At 43.0% G+C, this 21,857-nt stretch overlaps 1 protein-coding gene across 1 annotated transcript in view; it reads left to right on the top strand.

Annotated features, from left to right (window-relative positions):
- LOC126188129 (glutamate receptor 1-like) overlaps positions 1 to 21,461 on the top strand; it is a 559,761-nt gene extending 538,300 nt beyond the window's left edge. Inside the window, exons 15-20 of the mRNA XM_049929607.1 lie at positions 2,223 to 2,467; positions 13,285 to 13,393; positions 13,531 to 13,668; positions 18,140 to 18,214; positions 20,646 to 20,770; positions 20,998 to 21,461. Coding sequence (XP_049785564.1) covers positions 2,223 to 2,467; positions 13,285 to 13,393; positions 13,531 to 13,668; positions 18,140 to 18,214; positions 20,646 to 20,720 — 642 coding nt within the window. The 3' untranslated portion in view covers positions 20,721 to 20,770; positions 20,998 to 21,461. The remainder of the gene's footprint in view (positions 1 to 2,222; positions 2,468 to 13,284; positions 13,394 to 13,530; positions 13,669 to 18,139; positions 18,215 to 20,645; positions 20,771 to 20,997) is intronic.
- Positions 21,462 to 21,857: the final 396 nt, after the last annotated feature.

Genomic DNA, 21,857 nt, shown 5'->3' with positions numbered 1-21,857 from the left:
AACACATCTTCACGTGTACCCGCCTGCTAAAGATTCACGTCTTTGGAGTACAACATATTCACATACAGCAGGCATGTTTCTAAATACTTTGGGACAGAGTCGTGTAGACCTTGTATATATTCCATCGATACTCTTTCTCAGCACTCTGTGCAAAAATCTGGATAACGGCCCGACATTTAAGGCTTGTATATAAAATACCTTTCCTATTTACAGGGTGTTTCAATAATGACCGGTATATTTGAAACGGCAATAAAAACTAAACGAGCAGCGATAGAAATACACCATTTGTTGCAATATGCTTGGGACAACAGTACATTTTCAGGCGGACAAACTTTCGAAATTACAGTAGTTACAATTTTCTACAACAGATGGCGCTGCAAGTGATGTGAAAGATATAGAAGACAACGCAGTCTGTGGGTGCGCCATTCTGTACGTCGTCTTTCTGCTGTAAGCGTGTGCTGTTCACAACGTGCAAGTGTGCTGTAGACAACATGGTTTATTCCTTAGAACAGAGGATTTTTCTGGTGTTGGAATTCCACCGCCTAGAACACAGTGTTGTTGCAACAAGACGAAGTTTTCAACGGAGGTTTAATGTAACCAAAGGACCGAAAAGCGATACAATAAAGGATCTGTTTGAAAAATTTCAACGGACTGGAAACGTGACGGATGAACGTGCTGGAAAGGTGGGGCGACCGCGTACGGCAACCACAGAGGGCAACGCGCAGCTAGTGCACCAGGTGATCCGACAGCGGCCTCGGGTTACCGTTCGCCGTGTTGCAGCTGCGGTCCAAATGACGCCAACGTCCACGTATCGTCTCATGCGCCAGAGTTTACACCTCTATCCATACAAAATTCAAACGCGGCAACCCCTCAGCGCCGCTACCATTGCTGCACGAGAGACATTCGCTAACGATATAGTGCACAGGATTGATGACGGCGATATGCATGTGGGCAGCATTTGGTTTACTGACGAAGCTTATTTTTACCTGGACGGCTTCGTCAATAAACAGAACTGGCGCATATGGGGAACCGAAAAGCCCCATGTTGCAGTCCCATCGTCCCTGCATCCTCAAAAAGTACTGGTCTGGGCCGCCATTTCTTCCAAAGGAATCATTGGCCCATTTTTCAGATCTGAAACGATTACTGCATCACGCTATCTGGACATTCTTCGTGAATTTGTGGCAGTACAAACTGCCTTAGACGACACTGCGAACACCTCGTGGTTTATGCAAGATGGTGCCCGGCCACATCACACGGCCGACGTCTTTAATTTCCTGAATGAATATTTCGATTATCGTGTGATTGCTTTGGGCTATCCGAAACATACAGGAGGCGGCGTGGATTGGCCTCCCTATTCGCCAGACATGAACCCCTGTGACTTCTTTCTGTGGGGACACTTGAAAGACCAGGTGTACCGCCAGAATCCAGAAACAATTGAACATCTGAAGCAGTACATCTCATCTGCATGTGAAGCCATTCCGCCAGACACTTTGTCAAAGGTTTCGGGTAATTTCATTCAGAGTCTACGCCATATTATTGCTACGCATGGTGGACATGTGGAAAATATCGTACTATAGTTTTTCCCAGACCGCAGCGCCATCTGTTGTTGAAAATTGTAACTACTGTAATTTCGAAAGTTTGTCTGCCTGAAAATGTACTGTTGTCCCAAGCATATTGCAACAAACGCTGCTCGTTTAGTTTTTATTGCCGTTTCAAATATACCGGTCATTTTTGAAACACCCTGTATATTCTACCGTTCCTTTTCCTATTTGTATTCTTCTGTTCCTTTTCACGGGATGATCACAGCGACTTTTGCGATAGAACCCCAAGAGCTGCTCGCACCTTTATCGAGCTCTTCTAAGTCTGTTAACCTATTACGCTTGTGTTCATGTACTGAGTAATTTAGTCTCGTCCATTTTTTGTTTCAGCCCGTGATTCGTGATTACTTTTCCCCTACAACCAATAAAATTCTTTGATCCTTTTTAGAAATCTCATTTACGTGTTGTAGATATTGTTTAAGTCTCATTTCATTACCACCGTTATTCGAATGTTCTTTTATGTTCCCACTGATGCCCCCCCCCCCCTTTCCCTTAATATGGGACCGATTAATATTTTAACCCCACTGTCCTTATTGCAAATTACTAGCATACGTGACGAGAAAAAATGTACCATCTGTTAAATAGGAGTGTTCTGTGTACGGACTACATTGTTTTTCGTTGCAGCGGTCACAGATCACGCTGTACAGCAAGATGTGGGAGTTTATGAACTCACGCAAGCACGTGTTCGTGCGAACATACGACGAAGGTATTAGACGGGTGAGGACCTCCAAGGGCAAGTACGCGCTGCTCATCGAGTCTCCCAAGAACGACTACACCAACGAGCGGGAGCCGTGCGACACCATGAAGGTCGGCCGCAACCTGGACGCCAAGGGCTTCGGGGTCGCCACGCCCCTAGGCTCGCCCCTCAGGTACTCCGTGTGTGTCTCATCTGGAGCTACAGCTAACGGCCATTTGCAGGCCCATGAATACTCTGATTCTGGTCTCTACTGGATTTTATTTACTTGCTACAATGTTTCACACACTTGGTCCCATGTACACTCATGCTCATAAATTAAGGATAATAGCAGAATGTGGTGCCACACAACATGGCACTACACAAATCTGGCGCTAATAGCATGGGCACATAGGGAGTTCACACGACCCAGATACGTCCACGGTATTGATGGTAAGTTCTACATCTACATCTACATTTATACTCCGCAAGCCACCCAACGGTGTGTGGCGGAGGGCACTCTACGTGCCACTGTCATTACCTCCCTTTCCTGTTCCAGTCGCGTATGGTTCGCGGGAAAACCGACTGTCTGAAAGCCTCCGTGCGCGCTCTAATCTCTCTAATTTTACATTCGTGATCTCCTCGGGAGGTATAAGTAGGGGGAAGCAATATATTCGATACCTCATCCAGAAACGCACCCTCTCGAAACCTGGACAGCAAGCTACACCGCGATGCAGAGCGCCTCTCTTGCAGAGTCTGCCACTTGAGTTTGTTAAACATCTCCGTAACGCTATCACGCTTACCAAATAACCCTGTGACGAAATGCGCCGCTCTTCTTTGGATCTTCTCTATCTCATCCGTCAACCCGATCTGGTACGGATCCCACACTGATGAGCAGTACTCAAGTATAGGTCGAACGAGTGTTTTGTAAGCCACCTCGTTTGTTGATGGACTACATTTTCTAAGGACTCTCCCAATGAATCTCAACCTGGTACCCACCTTACCAACAATTAATTTTATATGATCATTCCACTTCAAATCGTTCTGCACGCATACTCCCAGATATTTTACAGAAGTAACTGCTACCAGTGTTTGTTTCGCTATCATATAATCATACAATACAGGATCCTTCTTTCTATGTATTCGCAATACATTACATTTGTCTATGTTAAGGGTCACTTGCCACTCCCTGCACCAAGTGCCTATCCGCTGCAGATCTTCCTGCATTTCGCTACAATTTTCTAATGCTGCAACTTCTCTGTATATTACAGCATCATCCGCGAAATGCCGCATGGAACTTCCGACACTATCTACTAGGTCATTTATATATATTGTGAAAAGCAATGGTCCCATAACACTCCCCTGTGGCACGCCAGAGGTTACTTTAACGTCTGTAGACGTCTCTCCACTGATAACATTCTATGTTCTGTTTGCTAAAAAGTCTTCAATCCAGCCACGCAGCTGGTCTGATATTCCGTAGGCTCTTACTTTGTTTATCAGGCGACAGTGCGGAACTGTATCGAACGCCTTCTGGAAGTCAAGAAAAATAGCATCTACCTGGGAGCCTGTATCTAATATTTTCTGGGTCTCATGTACAAATAAAGCGAGTTGGGTCTCACACGATCGCTGTTTCTGGAATCGATGTTGATTCCTACATAGTAGATTCTGGGTTTCCAAAAACGACATGATACTCGAGCATAAAACATGTTCTAAAATTCTACAACAGATCTACGTCAGAGATATAGGTCTATAGTTTTGCGCATGTGCTCGACGACCCTTCTTGAAGACTGGGACTACCTGTGCTCTTTTCCAATCATTTGGAACCTTCCGTTCCTCTAGAGACTTGCGGTACACGGCTGTTAGAAGGGGGGCAAGTTGAGAAAACCGTCCCGAAACACATGTGCTACAAAAACGCCACTGTTTCCTGCGCATGTACCCCGACATCAATATGGGATATGATCACCGTGCACACGAACACAGGCCGCACAACGGGTTGGCATACTCTGGAACAAGTGGTTGAGCAGCTGCTGGGACATAGCTTCCCATTCTTGCATCAGTGCCTGTCGGAGCTCCTGAAGTGTACTAGGGGTTTGAAGACGTGCGGCGATACGTCGACCGAGTGCATCCCAGATGTTCTCGATGGGGTTTAGCTCTGGAGAACACGTAGGCCACTCCATTCTCCTGGTATCGTATGTTTGAAGGTACTCCTTCACGATGGCAGCTCGGTGGGGCCGTGCATTATCATTCATCAGGAGGAAGGTGGGACCCACTGCACCCCTGAAAAGGCGGTCATACTGGTGCATAATGACATCCCTATACCCCTGACCTGTTACAGTTACTCTGTCAAAGTCATGCAGGGGTGTACGTGCACCAGTCACTGCACACCATCAAACCACGACCTCCATATATGTCCTTTTCAAGGATTTGGTATCTGGTTCCTGGTTCACGCCAGATCAAAACTCGGCAAAATCACTGTTCAGACTATACCCGGACTCGTCCGTGAACATAAACACCGTTCCAATGACCACGTAGTGTGTTCTTGACATCAGGCTTTACGGGCTCTCCTGCGACCAGGGGTCAGTGGAAAGCACCTTGCAGGTCTCTGGTCGAATAAACCATGTCTGTTCAGTCGTCTATAGACTGTGTGTCTGGAGATGACTGTTCCAGTTCCTGTGTTAAGGTCCCGAGCAAGGCTACCTGCAGTACTCCGTGGCCGTCTGCGGGCACTGATGGTAAGATATCGGTCTTCTTGTGGTCTTGTACCCTGTGGACGTCCCGTACTGTAGCGTCTGAACACGTTTCCTGTCTGCTGGAATCGTTGCCATAATACTGAGATCACACTTTGGGGCACACGGAGCGCCCGTCCTAAGACCTACCGTGTTTGACCAGCCTCCAGTCGCCCTAGTATTCTATCCCTAATAACGTCATCAATATGTGTTCTTTGAGCCATTTTCAACACACAGTCACCATTAGCACGTCTGGAAACGTCTGCACACTTACTCGCTGCACCGTACTCTGATGTGCACCAACACACCTGTGGGTATGTAGACTGCTGCCAGCACCACCGTGGGACGACCGCATGTTCATACCCCGAGGTGATTTAAACGCGCAAAGTGCCCACCAGAGCGTTGTTTCACAATGTATCAGCGTTATCCTTAATTTATAAGCACGAGTGTATATTCACATAAATGTACATGGTGAACCAAAACTCTGTCCAAAAGCTGTCAGAAGTGGTAGTAAGGACGACAACAGAGAAAATAAACGGTCCAGTAAGTGAGTGCTCCAGTAGGGAAGACGATAAAGTGCTCGAAGCTCTTATGTTATGTATTCTACAGTCCATGTTTACTAAATGTTTTTCCTTATTTTGTTCCATAGTAAGACCTCTGAAAGTTTGTCGGTGGAGTTCTGCTTCACTCTGTAGAACCTGTAAGCAACTGTACAGTGCTACCAAGCAACTGTCTGTCCTTTTCCGTTAATGTATGAAGAAAGTAAATGTGTCCTTATGTGACTTTACACCTTAGAGTCTCATATTATTCTGACTGTTCTCAAACGAAATATGCAAATGCTTGGTCTGCCTCAAACAGAGGTGTTCCAGGATCAGCCAGAGGGATTTCTAAAGAACAACATCGTCTGCCTTTATAAAGATTCCCCTTGAAAATCCGTCAGATTCTCTGTCAACACTTACGGCCTCAATCGACCTGTTACGGTATCAGTGACTTGCCTGTACCTCTATTGGACGTTTACATCCTGTGAATGTAACTTTTTCTGATTTCTTTGAATTAGCATTCATTTATCTGCACGTAAGTCGAACTTCTATTCAATTTGTTAATACTAGAAATAGTCTCCAAGTCTTTTTTTCATTTCCGTGCCATCTTCTAACAGTGTGACGTTCTTGTGGTTAACATCGCCATTAACGAATACTCTGAAACTGCTGTTGACCATATCGCTTCTCTTTTGGAGACAATTGATTTCACTTTTGACTTCTGTAGAACTTCCAGATTTCTGTATCACAGCTCAGTAGATTATATTCACAGTCGACTTAGAGCTTATTTATTTCGCAACACTGCAGTTTAGGCCTTTGGGCCATTTTCAAGTGGTATCGCAGAAGATTTTGTTTCAGTATCTGTCAGACTTTAAAATCTTCCGGCATGTATACATGTCCTTTACAAAATTTTACATGACAGTTGTAACATATATGCATCTAATATGTAACGTAGCTACAGTAAATATAATATTATATTAATAAGTTCGTCTGTGTAAAAGGACTCGATAAGCAACCTCAGGTATCAGTAATCAGAATCTAACCTGCATAACAATATGTATGGGTGTCAGTTTCACTGTCATTTAAGCCCTCAACAGATCGTTACTTGGAAAACTTTAAAAAGCATTCGGATAAGCTACCTGACTGCGTATTTGAATAAGAATTTGCAAGTGATACAGAATCTGACTTGTGCAACGGAATTTACTGTATTGGACAACATGACATGTTGTGGTGTGTCAGTATCTCTGTTTTGGTCCTAACTTTTGCACTCTCCTCTTTAGATGACTGCCTTTCTCTAAGTGGTTTACAGCAATTTGGAGCAACATGCAACAGTAGGGGCTAAAGCTTATTCTTACTAATAATGAATTTAATTAAAAGGAGTTTGTTTGGGTCTTGTTAAATACTAAATAACTTGTAAGAAGGGATTTCATAAATTAAATCTATTTAAAAGCCTCAGAAATCATCACGACCAAGTATTAAAAATGGTGAAATGCCTCTCAATGAGTATATACCAATAATGGTTGAGTGCCACATTAACAAATTATTTCAGTTTCAAAGTTACATTTACATTTAATAACCACAGCATATTTATGAACGCAATGTGGACAATAATTATTATTGTTTTGAGGGTAAGGATGTATCATTAACTGAGAAGCAAACTCGGACTAACAATCAGCAGCCTAACCTTCCAATTGCTTTAGCGCTATGCTTGTGAATTTTACTTTGAATTCCATCCTCAGTCGTAGTTAAGCCATCTAAATCTCTTATCGCTATATAAATGAAATCAGGCCTTGAAAGTGGTAGGATCTGCCATCACCGACGTGAGGACATCGTGACACGTCTTCTGCCTCCGTGCTCTCGACCGACACTACTACTTCCACTCTCACAGAAAGACCTGTTGCGCTTCAGATTGTTAGCATCGATATCTGAGTGCATACACAATGCAAAGAAGAGCGAGAGAGAGAGAAAGAGAGAGACAATGAGAGAGGAAATGGTTTTTGAGTCTCAAATTCCAAGAGAAATGTCTCGAGTGAAGTTATTACATCACTTACATCCGCGATCACGGGTGTTAGCTCCGGTGTTGTAAAGTGGGATACTACCTTGCATGGCATCAATTATTATTTTGCTTGACATTGGTAAAACATTCAAATTGTAGCAAAAAACAAAGTTTCACCCTAAGAGGAATATGACATTCTTTCAATAATTTATACAACTTGTAGACCCATATTATGAGAAAGTTAGGGCAGAAACTTTGTCTGAAACATATCTAGACACTTCTGACAAGCTACGAAACAATAATAAATAATATACCCATCAAACGAACAAACATGAAACTCCCGAACATTCACTACCTTGTTCACATGAAGGTGACAATTTTCAGGACGGAGAAGGCACAATATTGGCGGGTAATAATACCGTTAAGATGGAGCTGTGCTTTATCAGGATACATACATTTTGCTGCGAGGCCCTCACTTCACCAATCATGTGCGAGTACCACTCGCAGTATACAGTCATTAGAAGAGGAAGGTCCTCGTTCTTCGCGTGCTGCAGTCTCAGAATACACACATTCCATTTTGCAGCCTACAGAACGCGTCTTACACCGGACCGGCTCACCCCACTATCACGTGCTCACGGGTGCTGGTTTTGGTGATCAGAACGAAAGTGCCAGCACAAGACCAGGCATTGGATTTACAGCTGTTGGTAGTCAGCCTTGTCTTGTCTTCTGCATAACTTTAATAATTACGTCAGCTTCGAACTTATCTCAAATATGGCGGATTGCTCGACATGTTTGTGGCAATATTCTAAACCCTCTCTGTCTCAGTAGCTGTATCTCGTGAATTTTCTCACATTTCCGGTACAGCTTCAAAGCAACTTTGGTCTCAAAAAATATGGCCCAATTGCTGTTACTCAACCGTCTTCTGCAATACTACCTCGCTATCCTATTCACACCATCTGCATATGCAGATTCCACCTACCCACAACTGATATGATACTAACCTCTGCATGAGATTAATAACCGAAGTCGTTTTGGTTCGAAATTATTCAGTTACAAACAGTGAGTACATTGTTTTGAACCCTCCCACCGCCCACTTTATTTAGCCTTAACTATGGCGTCTGATCCTAACCAAACCGCAGCCCGTACTACCATTAAACCACTCAAATGATACCTCTCACTGTTGGCTTCTTGGAAAATTGTATGAACTGCGACTCTCATGAAACTGATAATTGCGATTTGCTTCAGTACTGAGGATATGTTGTTGTAATTAAATATACCTTTCAGTTTTTATTAACTTGCAAGTCCTTTGTACGGATGTTCGGACCAACAATTTTTCATCTGATTAACCTTGTAGACATTTTTTCCCACATAAACGTCCGTTGTAAGAAGTAGCATGGGAAAGATATGGTGGTGTTCCGCTGAAGATGATTATCTTCATTTGTCGGTCAACTGGAGCCGACGGCTGTTCTTTTTTGCATTAAGAATATACGAGGGTCGTTCAATAAGTAATGCCCCAATTTCTTTATTAAATGCCATTAATATACATAGACAAACGTCCTTGTAGGTGCTTCACATGTGGTGATTGTTCCGTCCGCCGGCGAAGTGTCGAACCGTTCTGGCAGAAGGCAGAGCCGTAGTATAGCGTCAAAATGGCATCTACATACGGACGGCTCACGTTACAAGCCGTGTGCTGTTATTGAATTCTTGTGTGCAGAAAAAGAAACCGTGGTGAACATCCATAAACGTTTTCGTGCAGTGTATGGCGATGCTGCTGTTGATAGGAGATGACAGGAGTACAGTTGGGCGAAGGGCAAAGACAGTTGCAGCCTCAGGAAAAGCAGAAACAGAGCTCCATTAACTGCCATTCTCTGCGAGTCCCGTCACAGCCACTGCTCCAGGTATGCTGAATCGAGCTGATGCCATTATTCGTGCCGACAGACGCATCACAACTTGCCAATTGGCTCTACAACTGTCAGTCAGCATTGGAAGTGCGTCTGCAATGAACGAGACTCTCGGATATTCAAAGAGGTGCTCCGCTGTGTTCGACGAATGCTCACAGTGGACCACAAGATTCAAAGAAACGCCATTTGATCCGAATTGTTGGAGCACTTTGAGACCCACAGAGAGGCCTCTCTGTCAGACACTTTGAAGATGGAAATTGGAAATTTGTGGTAAGGTCTTATGGGACCAAACTGCTGAGGTCATCAGTCCCTAAGCTTCGCCATTTCCGAAATGTTGGACCACTTTGAGACCCACAGAGAGGCCTTTCTGTCAGACACTTTGAAGATGGAAATTGGAAATTTGTGGTAAGGTCTTATGGGACCAAACTGCTGAGGTCATCAGTCCCTAAGCTTCGCCATTTCCGAAATGTTGGACCACTTTGAGACCCACAGAGAGGCCTTTCTGTCAGACACTTTGAAGATGGAAATTGGAAATTTGTGGTAAGGTCTTATGGGACCAAACTGCTGAGGTCATCAGTCCCTAAGCTTACACACTACCTAATCTAACTTAAACGAACTAACTCTAAGGACAACACACACACACACACACACACACACACACACACACACACACACACACACACACGCCCGAGGTAGGACTCGAACGTCCGAAGGGAAGAGCTGCGCGGACCATCATAAGGCGTCTGAGACCGCGCGGCTACCCTGCGCGGCCTTTGAAGACTACGAGAGTGTCAGTCGTGTAATGAAAACATGGCTACGCCTACGTGACAAGAGCTTTTACCAGCAGGGAATAGATGCTCTTCCACAACGCTGGCGTACGGCCATAGAAAGTGATAAATCGGACACGGATAACACATCTTGAGGTATATTGTCACCAAATTCTGACTCTTAACAATAAATATGTTCTGGGGCATTACTTAATGAACGACCCTCGTATTTAGCCTATGCCGTCTTGTTCCTCGTTAGTGTAATATCTCCAGAATCCTGAATATATCAGCAAATTACGCAGTTTGTCTGGACTAACGTATTGCACACAAGTTCACCAGAAAATCAAAGGAATATCGTTATGAATAATATACAGCAATAACCGTAGTGCCATTTGTCGAGTTATGATGCGCCGGGCTGCACGATTAATGGCATCCACGCAATTCGCCATATTGGAAGCAGTGACTGTGGAAACACGCCCCTTAGGTGACCGATCGTGAAGTTCGGTCTCTGCACTCCTGACGCTTTAACTCTCCTTACCTATCGCCCAGCAGCACTCATAGTAACTTCTTCATTACCGTACACTGCATAAAAACATTTATGGATGTTCCCCGTGTATTCTTTCCTGTAATTCGATTACTCAGCATATTTCTTATAACGAGTATCATGCATAGGCGCCATTTCGGCAGTTCACTAAGGTTCTGCCATACGTCGGGATTGAAACTTCACGTACGTGCAGAAGAAACATCACATTTTTGGCACCTAAATGTGCGTTATTTTAGACAAAATGTCACAGGAGGTATGCTCAGTAGTCATGGATATGACGGGAACGATCGTTCAAAGCAATAAATGGGCCCTAAAATGCATCCCACAAAAGCTGTGAGCACTTGTACAGCAGGAGATATATGTTTCACCGAAGAGAAGACGGAAATGTGAACAAATAAATACTTAAACAGTTGAGGTATTATGTGATGAACAGCCCTAGCACATAGCGAAGGGTCTGGGCTAAGATGCTCCATTGGTCTTTGGATATTTCCTATCACTTATTGTTTCTTCCATTTATAAAAAAGAGAAAATTGCCAAGTGAAGTTGCACCACGTTTCAAAGTCCATATGAAACTATAAGTCTCTATGGCGGGTACATAATTCGTTTCAGAGTATCGGAGAAAGGCATTGGTATATCACCACAACGGAACTAGGTCTTGGAAAACACTACAGGACTTAAGTCAACCATCCTGTCTAACATAGGTTTGCTTCCTTTAAAGCGAAAAAAATACCACAAAAGTGCTTTTTTGCCAAGTGGCCTTAGCTGCTATACTATCGAAGCAGCAGTTCGTTGAATAGTGCTGGTCATCCAAACTCACACTATGTTATTCAGCACAAACTCTGATTAAGATTTACACTACAAGATGAGATGGAACAATGTGTCATTTCAAGAGACGTCAGTGCAGACTTTTGGGACTCAAAGATTTCGTAATGAACACTGTCAATACGTGAAAGAGTTCATAACATTTCCTGCAACTGTACATACAGTGCAAGGCAAAAACTTGTGTCGGAAACCAGAGGGCAATCTGCTTAAAAAGTGCAGAACATTGGCAGTTAGTTTCCTATCGAGAAAATATCAAATGGCCTTATAAAGACTTTTTCGTCGTTCTACAGTAAAGGGAGTAAAAGTGATCATTACACCACTGTCACACCCACTGTAACCTCCCCACAGCAAAATAATATAAATATAACATTGACATTTAGCGTAACCTCCCAATAAATAAATTGCGTAAAATATCAATAATAAAATGTGACTAATCTCTCAATAAAAAATGTGACTCACTTATAACCTTTCAATAATTGACTGTGAATTTAAACTGGTAAATTTTCGACGTCAGCAGTGCAGCGTCATGGCCCTGAAAGATCATACTGAATAAATTGAAAATTCTTACATCAGTCAAGTCGCCGGATAACGCGTATATATCTGCTCCTATATGAAACTAAACTTTTCTGGCACAGCCCTGTGCAATGCTGACCAATAGATTTGTCATGTATAAAAAGAAACAACTGATTTTTCTTTACAATAACCAGGATGACAATGGATTGGAGAAATTAGTGAATTCTTTAAATTGAAATAAATAATTGTCAAAAGTTAATTTTTTTATGAGAAAGATTATTATTAAGAGTTTTTCTGAAATTTTACATGGGATCTGATATAACAATAGTACATATCCGCTAGCGTGCTTTTACCTTATACTACAATGCTCAGGCTCCGCCATCGCTCCCCACCACCGGCGCACCCAACTCCACAAACACGACTGCTCGCTAGCAACTACTTACTCCTACTGCTGACAACACAGCTCTCTGGTCTGACATTCTCTTATACCTTACATATCGCAGGCAGCGCATGAGCAATCCGTCCAAATTACATCTGCTCGAGTGCGCTAGCAACAAATTACTTAATCATGGACCTTTTACACCATGATTAAAAAGAATAGTTTACAGCAATAATCATAAAAACAATACCGAAAAAAAGAGAAACTGATTGAACAGTTTGAAATAAAGACAGTTTTTTGATTTAGAATTGGATTGAATTTAAGAGGTGTAGATGATGTGGGACAACAATGGAACTATTGTCCGAAATCTCTATGGGAACTAATGATTTTCAATCTTTTGCTAAAGACAAACTTGATTTGAATATCATAAACTTTTATTCTTACATAAAGGTGATTTTCTATATATTGGTATAGTTCCAATATACCAGAATGGTAACTCTTCAAAAACAAAAAAAGGTCTCATGAGATGTTTAAAAGGGAATTTCTCTTATAATTAATTTGGAAACAACAAAATGTAAATTTCTTTTATAAATGATTGTTTGGAGCAGTAAGAATCTTTGGATTTGTAATTTATTTGTAACCAGTTTTATTCAAAGATGACAAGTAATGTTTTTATTCGTGTAAATGAATAATACTTTGAAAAATATTTTATTTATTTTTCGCAAACAGTGAATTATAATTTTTATCCGTATTTGTTATTCGTCCTTCGAATAAATTTTGTCGAACTCTGCTTGACGTCAGCAGTAACTATCTTACATCTGTATTGCAGGGAGAAAATAAATTTAGCAGTGCTTTCTCTGACAGAAAATGGAGAGCTGACAAAACTTAAGAACCGTTGGTGGTACGACCGCACGGAATGCAAACATAGTGACAAGCAGGTAAGGACACTTCAATGGCACATAGCGTAGGATTCCCTTTTGATTTTTTTGTAAAGTTAAGCATTTGTGTCAAACAGCATAAGTGATGTTTCTCATGAGTCTTAAATCTACGATGCTCTTCTAATGTCTTTTTGTAGGATGCATCTCGAAATGAACTTTCACTGAGCAACGTCGCTGGTATATTTTACATCCTGATTGGAGGGTTACTGTTTGCCATGGCTGTGGCACTGTTGGAGTTTTGTTACAAATCTCACGTCGAAGCGTCTAAATTGAAGGTGAGTCGTCACATTTTACCTTATACTACAAGAGAAAGTAATACTACATATCTTAACGGCACAGATTTCAAAATACAAGATGAATCACAACATCACCGTCAAACTTGTTGAGAGGGAACTTTTGAGTGTTTTGCTACAAATGATCCACAGTCTCTAACGGGTCTTTAGAAAGCAGTACTGTGATTCTTGCGTACATGGTTTGTGACCACAATAACCCTGTTGCTGTGAAAATCAAAACAGTGAAGAAGCCTGTAAAATGCAATAACCAAAACGTAGAATGCACGAAACAAAGTAATGCAAGAAACTTAAGACGGAAAAGTGCTGTGATGCGTTAGCCGCTTATGTGGAAATAGCTCGGCATTGTGTTGTTGCTTTTAGTGAAGCCATACACGAGATGCGTATCGTCCAACTCTTTATCAGAGTAAACCTATCCATAGTACTTCTGCGTACCTCTGTTAACGCCCGACTAACACTGAAGGAGAGTAAAACCCTAGACAGAAACGAAAAGCACTGAACGCGAACTTGAGAACAACGAGTTAAAGAGCGCATTAGACTTGTCAACAGCAGGTACCGTGAGATAATGGAAACAAGATACAAAGTTCATACCGCCGTCATCTGCACTGCTGTGCCTTGTTTTCAGTGCAGTACAGATTCGGAGCTAGTTGAGGAAAGAAATCAAAAACACACATCAAAAAAGTTCTGCATCTCCTCGGTTCCGAGAGTTCCGGAACCAGTACAGAAAATTGGAATAGAGACCAATATAAAAATTATTAACGCCCTTTTTATTGCTCATGGAATCCACACATTGCATGTTGCACCACATACAGCGAGACCTTCAGAGGTGGTGCTTCAGGTTGTTGTACACACCGGTACCTCTAATATCCAGTAGCACGTCCTCTTGCATTGGTACGTGCCTATATTCGTCGTGGCATACAACCCACAAGCTCATCAAGGTACTGTTGGTCCAGATTGTCCCACTCCTCAACCGCGATTCGACGTAGATCCCTCAGAGTGGTTATGGGTCACGTCGTCCATAAACAGCCCTTTTCAATCTATCCCAGGCATCTTCGATAGAGTTCATGTCTGGAGAAAATGCTAGCCAATCTAGTCGAGCTATGTCGTTATCCTAAAGGAAGTCACTCACAAGATGTGCACGATGGGGGCGTGAACTGTCGTCCATGAAGACGAGCCTCGCCAGTATGTTGCCGATATGGTTGCACTGTCGGTCGGAGGATGGCATTCACGTACTGCACAGCCGTTACGGCGCCATTCATGATCACCAGCGGCGAACGTCGGCCCACATAATACCACCCCAAAACCGCAGGGAACCTCCATCTTGGTGCACTCGCTGAACAGTGTGTCTAAGGTGTTCAGCCTGGCCCTGTTGCCCCCAAACATGCCTCCGACGATTGTCTGGTTGAAGGCATATGCGACACTCATCGGTGAAGAGAACGTGATGCCAATCGTGAGCGGTCCATTTGGAGTGTTGTAGGGCCCATCTGTACGGCGCTGCATGGTGTCGTGGTTGCAAAGATGGACATCGTCATGGACGTCGGGAGTGAGTTGCGCATCATGCAGCCTACTGCGCAGAGTTTGAATCGTAACACGACGTGCTGTGGCTGCACGAAAAGCATTATTCAACATGTTTTCGTGCAGTCAGGGTTCCTCCGAGCCATAATGAGTAGGTAGTGGTCATCCACTTCATAGTAGCCATTGGGCGGCCTGAGCGAAGCATGTTATCTACAGTTCTTGTCTCTCTATATCTCCTCCATATCAGAATAACATCGCTTTGGTTCACTCCGAGACATTTGGACACTTTCCTTTTTGAGAGCCATTCCTGGCAGGAAACAACAATGCGCGCGCGATCGAACCGCGGTATTGGCCGTCTAGGCATGGTTGAACTACAGACAACACGAGCCGTGTACCTCCTTTCTGGTGGAATGACAGGAACTGATCGACTGTCGGACCCCCTCTCTCTAATAACCGCAGCTGATCCATGGTTATTTACAGCTTTAGGCGGGTATAGTGACATCTCTGAATAGTCAAAGGGACTGTGTCTGTGATACAATATCCACAGTCAACGTCTGTCTTCAGGAGTTTTGGGGACCGGGATGATGATAAACTTTTTTTGATGTGTGTAATTCTGAAATGAGCCGTAGATGGCCGTGAGGCCGTCGTACCTAAATACTCAGAACGCAATTCTGAACAATCACTTGAGTTCTGATACGTCTGTGTGTACAGTTAGTTGTGTCACATGAAGGACATAATGAGTAAATATGATAGAAACTTAACGTTTTTAGTAATGACAACTAAAATTTTAAGGGAAGTGAATGGTGAGGCACAGAGTGACCCAACCACGTCAGAGCTGGAAAAAATATACACTCCTGGAAATTGAAATAAGAACACCGTGAATTCATTGTCCCAGGAAGGGGAAACTTTATTGACACATTCCTGGGGTCAGATACATCACATGATCACACTGACAGAACCACAGGCACATAGACACAGGCAACAGAGCATGCACAATGTCGGCACTAGTACAGTGTATATTCACCTTTCGCAGCAATGCAGGCTGCTATTCTCCCATGGAGACGATCGTAGAGATGCTGGATGTAGTCCTGTGGAACGGCTTGCCATGCCATTTCCACCTGGCGCCTCAGTTGGACCAGCGTTCGTGCTGGACGTGCAGACCGCGTGAGACGACGCTTCATCCAGTCCCAAACATGCTCAATGGGGGACAGATCCGGAGATCTTGCTGGCCAGGGTAGTTGACTTACACCTTCTAGAGCACGTTGGGTGGCACGGGATACATGCGGACGTGCATTGTCCTGTTGGAACAGCAAGTTCCCTTGCCGGTCTAGGAATGGTAGAACGATGGGTTCGATGACGGTTTGGATGTACCGTGCACTATTCAGTGTCCCCTCGACGATCACCAGTGGTGTACGGCCAGTGTAGGAGATCGCTCCCCACACCATGATGCCGGGTGTTGGCCCTGTGTGCCTCGGTCGTATGCAGTCCTGATTGTGGCGCTCACCTGCACGGCGCCAAACACGCATACGACCATCATTGGCACCAAGGCAGAAGCGACTCTCATCGCTGAAGACGACACGTCTCCATTCGTCCCTCCATTCACGCCTGTCGCGACACCACTGGAGGCGGGCTGCACGATGTTGGGGCGTGAGCGGAAGACGGCCTAACGGTGTGCCGGACCGTAGCCCAGCTTCAAGGAGACGGTTGCGAATGGTCCTCGCCGATACCCCAGGAGCAACAGTGTCCCTAATTTGCTGGGAAGTGGCGGTGCGGTCCCCTACGGCACTGCGTAGGATCCTACGGTCTTGGCGTGCATCCGCGCGTCGCTGCGGTCCGGTCCCAGGTCCACGGGCACGTGCACCTTCCGCCGACCATTGGCGACAACATCGATATACTGTGGAGACCTCACGCCCCACGTGTTGAGCAATTCGGCGGTACGTCCACCCGGCCTCCCGCATGCCCACTATACGCCCTCGCTCAAAGTCCGTCAACTGCACATACGGTTCACGTCCACGCTGTCGCGGCATGCTACCAGTGTTAAAGACTGCGATGGAGCTCCGTATGCCACGGCAAACTGGCTGACACTGACGGCGGCGGTGCACAAATGCTGCGCAGCTAGCGCCATTCGACGGCCAACACCGCGGTTCCTGGTGTGTCCGCTGTGCCGTGCGTGTGATCATTGCTTGTACAGCCCTCTCGCAGTGTCCGGAGCAAGTATGGTGGGTCTGACACAGCGGTGTCAATGTGATCTTTTTTCCATTTCCAGGAGTGTAGAAAGAAAGTCTATGTCCCACCTTAAAAACATGTCTTGACTCTGCCAGATTTCATATTGCTGAATAACTGCAGGTGTTTGTAGTCATATAGTTGATTCTACATAAATGAAGAACCGCAATAGCTGTTAAATGATACTTTATTGAAACATGTTCAGATACAGGTCTGTCTATCGTAATGGGGAAAGAATTAATAACAGTGTTGTCTGCAGCCCAAATCAGATAATGATGCAGTAAGTAACGTATAGGAGCACTCACAATCCATTCATGTAAAGTCCAGACCGGGTTTAAACGGATGGCCCAACGTTATTAGTCAAATCACAAATTAACGGTAGTCAGGTAATAAAATCGGCGGAACGATGGAGTCGACCACCCCATATAGTAAATATCCGTTGTTTATTACATCTCTTTTTATTGTGGCGTACAGACAACGCTTTTTAACTTACTTTTTCACCATTTCCTCTTCGATAAATACCTGAGGTTGACGCTATGGCTGCGAAACTGGTCGATTCAATAAAAGATCATTTAACAGCTGTTGCGGCTCGTCATTTATCAAAATGTGTTTCCAGAGCTGTGGCTTCCCACAGGATAAAGCATATGGTTAAGTATATAAACGTACCTTTATCTACTAAAAGAATTTAAGTTTTTTTGATAATATTTTTTCTTTACAGATGTCACTGTCTGATGCTATGAAAGCGAAAGCAAGGTTGACAATTGGAGCAGGGATCGATTTTAATAATCAAAGGGTAAGATTAGCTAGATCCTTTTGCGAGTGGTACTTCATACAGTGAAGGTCGGAATACATTACAAGGAATATCAAAGCTTGGTGCAACGACCTCTTAGAAGGAGATAAGGTCTGAAAGTCTATCGAGAATACGATAACGTGCTAGTTACCTCATTTATGCACGCACTCAGGACAAATTCAGTACCTCTGTTTCTCGAAATGCGTTCAGATCTCTATCTATCTATCTCTCTCTCTCTCTCTCTCTTATCTGCATTAGTTCCATTCAACATGAATACATAAGTTATTGGACATGTCAACATTTAGTTTTCTAGTTTTGTGTGTAGACCATTGATGATACGAGAGGTTAATACGGTAAATTTGTCGAAATGTTGCCTCTACATCCTAATAGTTACCTGTTATCGCATCGTCAGTAGTTTCTGCATGACATAGTAGAGCATAAAATTCAGATTTTTATTTTCATCTATGGTTATTGAGTAATAGAAGATGGTGAAATCCAATGTACTACTTACTTACTGATTAAACAGCCGAAAAAAGCTAGGTGAAGCTATGTGGGAGAAGGGCTTGTACCTGGGCATGTTTTCTTGTACTATCATAGCAGACACAATTGTTGTGTTTTTGAGGTACTTATTTAACTCTTTCATTAAAATGAATCACAATACATAGTCAGTTTTATGCGTATGTAGCATATCTGTATCCTTAATATCTGTTACCATATCGTAAATGTCTATAAAGTAGGTTGGTCTCTCTTCATGGTGCAGTACCACCAAATGCCTCAAGGCAGGACTTTCCTCTTTAGTAAATAGTTAACATAACCTAAAATAATAAAATGGCAGCGAAACTCGCATAATGTTTATTAAGAGAAACGTCTGCTATAATTACTCACTATTTAACTTTAATTTTATTTGTGTAGATATAGTTGGAATAACATTAAATTAAGAAAGGAGACTTACTTTTTCGTAAAAAAAATTATACAGAATTATATATGTAGGAAACTGTAACTAATGTAACAGCAGCTGACTATACTCATGTCACAGTAAACAACTTTTGGCGTGGAAAAGACTGAATTTAGAGAGTAAAGACAAGAGATATAAGACTGGCTCAAGGTAGAATATGCCAGCTTAATGTACAGCTCAATGTACATAAGTGTGTGTGCGTATGTATGCGAAAAATATAAGTTATGAAAATTACGGCTGGAAATTATGGTAGCTGCAGCCAACTACTGTTCTAAACTGATTGAGATTAATACGGAACATTGTTATGAGCATGAAATATGTCTAGGTAATGAGATTGTGCGGGAACTAAGAGAATCGTAGTTTTTCACTATTAATATACAAAGTTCAACCTTCTAACACTGAATTCACGGAATATACATTCCGAATAGATCGATGTATTAGGAGCTTCTGATTTCAGTGTACATTGCCCGATAGAAGAAGTGAAGCACTTGGAGGTCATGGTCTAATGCAAATGTAAATTCGTACATTTATAAGCCATCGACGGGTCTGTAAATAATTAGAGACGAAATTTTCTGTGACAGAGCGGCCAGTGGAGTACGTTAGCGTCGTGTATTTAATGTTGTCATCAGGCTCACTATCGTTGGCGAGTATGCTCACGTACTTCCAATGTTTTGGAAAAGCACAGCTGTGTTACATCTGTGTCGTGGGTTCGGAAGACATGGAGGACAACCTCAGGTCACGGTTGGCAGTGAGTGAAGGAGCTTGGACGGCACAAACATACGTCACGGGACTTCTGTGCCCACGCGTGTTATCTCTCATATGATTTTACAGTGGTGCCAATTTACTACAGGACAATGCTCGTCCACACGTGACACTAGTCTCCATGAACTGTTTTCGTAGTGTTGGGTTTTCCTGTGACCCCTACGATCCCCAGCTACGTCCCCGACACAGCCTGTATGGGATCAGCTCGGACGTAAACTCCGTGCCAGCACCAGTGTCCAAAATATCAAGGTCCAGCTACAGCACTTGTGGGTCAGCTTGGCACAAAAGATAATACAACGGCCTTATACCCGTCACAAGCGAATCAGTGCATGCGTCGAAACCAAAGAGGATGCAACGTCGTACTGATAAGCGGGATAGGACTGCTAATCTCTTCGTACGTTTCAATCGATTATATAGTAACTGCAATAACATCACATACCCTCTCAGCCTGTGAGGTTCCATTTCGTTTCCTCCTCACCTTTCGGGTGTTAAACATTTTGTCAGGCAGTGAATTTTGATCTCGACAGCCTGTTAACTTTGGAAACTCAGTTTTAGTATTGTTAAAACCGAAATAAACCCGTATCATCAAAAATAAGGAACACAGCTAACCACGAACTGTAGCTATACGTGTTCAGTAGTGGCACTAAATAGGTGATACCGTTAACTTATAAGAAATAAATAATTTATTCCCGTTTAATTATGTGTTCCTCTTTTCAGTACTACACGCCAACCCACCAGATAAACAGCATTGATAATGACCAGCTGCACAGCAACACACATACTCAAGTTTAATTGAGTATTATGTACTTGTACATCTGGATGTCATAAAAATGAACAATCTGGTTTGTATCACAGTTACGTAGTTGTAGGTTATTGTTCTTCCCTTGTAAATACCATTTCAGTCTGAAGCAGTTCACGTAAATTTATACTTAATAATAGCTCACAAAAGTTAGAGGGTTAATGCACGACTCTGCTGATCGTAATTTAGAATATTGTTGTTGTTTACCTCTGACTGTTTCACTGGCGTTAAATGTAGATGTCTCGGCATATCCAGTAGTTTATGTTTCAGAACTGCACTGCACTCGTCAAAAACGAGGAGGACACTTCAACACGGCAAATCAAGAAATGTTCTACGCAGATACAGGTGTATCTCTGCGACTTTTGATTCTTTACTGCTCCGGGAAACGATGCCTCGCCTGTGAACCACAGAGTGCGCTTTCCTAGAACTTTATCAGAGGACACTGGTCGACTTCTACAACTTTTTCCAAAATACAAATCAAAGAGACAATTTGTATGCAACTTACTTACAAAATGTTAATTAGAAAAGGTTAATTAGTTGAGTACTTTCAATCCTCAACTTACTTGTATTCCATTAATTCTTCAAAGAAATTTTTATAGATGCGTTGTGTGAGTTAAAGTCATGAGATGCATACAAATTTTTTCTTTCAAATATATCATAGCCTAGGGAAAAGATGCTTGTGTTTCATTGTACAAAGATATTTTTGACAAGCTGTAAAAAGTATTTTAAATAATAAGAAATTTTTACATGGATTATCAGCTTGCTGAAGAAATGCTCCTCCCTTGTTCCCCTGAAATAAACACCCGGCATGCTGAGGCAAAGTTTGAATCCCACACTCGAACTAGTATCGTCTCGCCATCCACAGGTCTTTTAATGAGCTTGGAACGGAAGTTTTAACACACGCTTTTCAGCACAAATCAGCTTGCTATTTTCACGTGAATAGTTCACTGCATGAAGAAATCAAAAGCATTTTGAAATCAAATAATGGAAAATAGGAATATTAACACTGCAGGAAAAGACACATTGTTACTTACCGCAAAAAGTCACGTTAAGTTGCAGACAGACAATTAAAAGACACACAAAGCTTTCGGTCACAGCCTTCATCAAGATAAGAGACACACACACCATTG

Source organism: Schistocerca cancellata, chromosome 5, assembly GCF_023864275.1.
Source record: "Schistocerca cancellata isolate TAMUIC-IGC-003103 chromosome 5, iqSchCanc2.1, whole genome shotgun sequence".
Taxonomy (NCBI): domain Eukaryota; kingdom Metazoa; phylum Arthropoda; class Insecta; order Orthoptera; family Acrididae; genus Schistocerca; species Schistocerca cancellata.
Note: the sequence above shows the minus strand (reverse complement) of the source record. Positions and strands in the feature narration are given on the sequence as shown.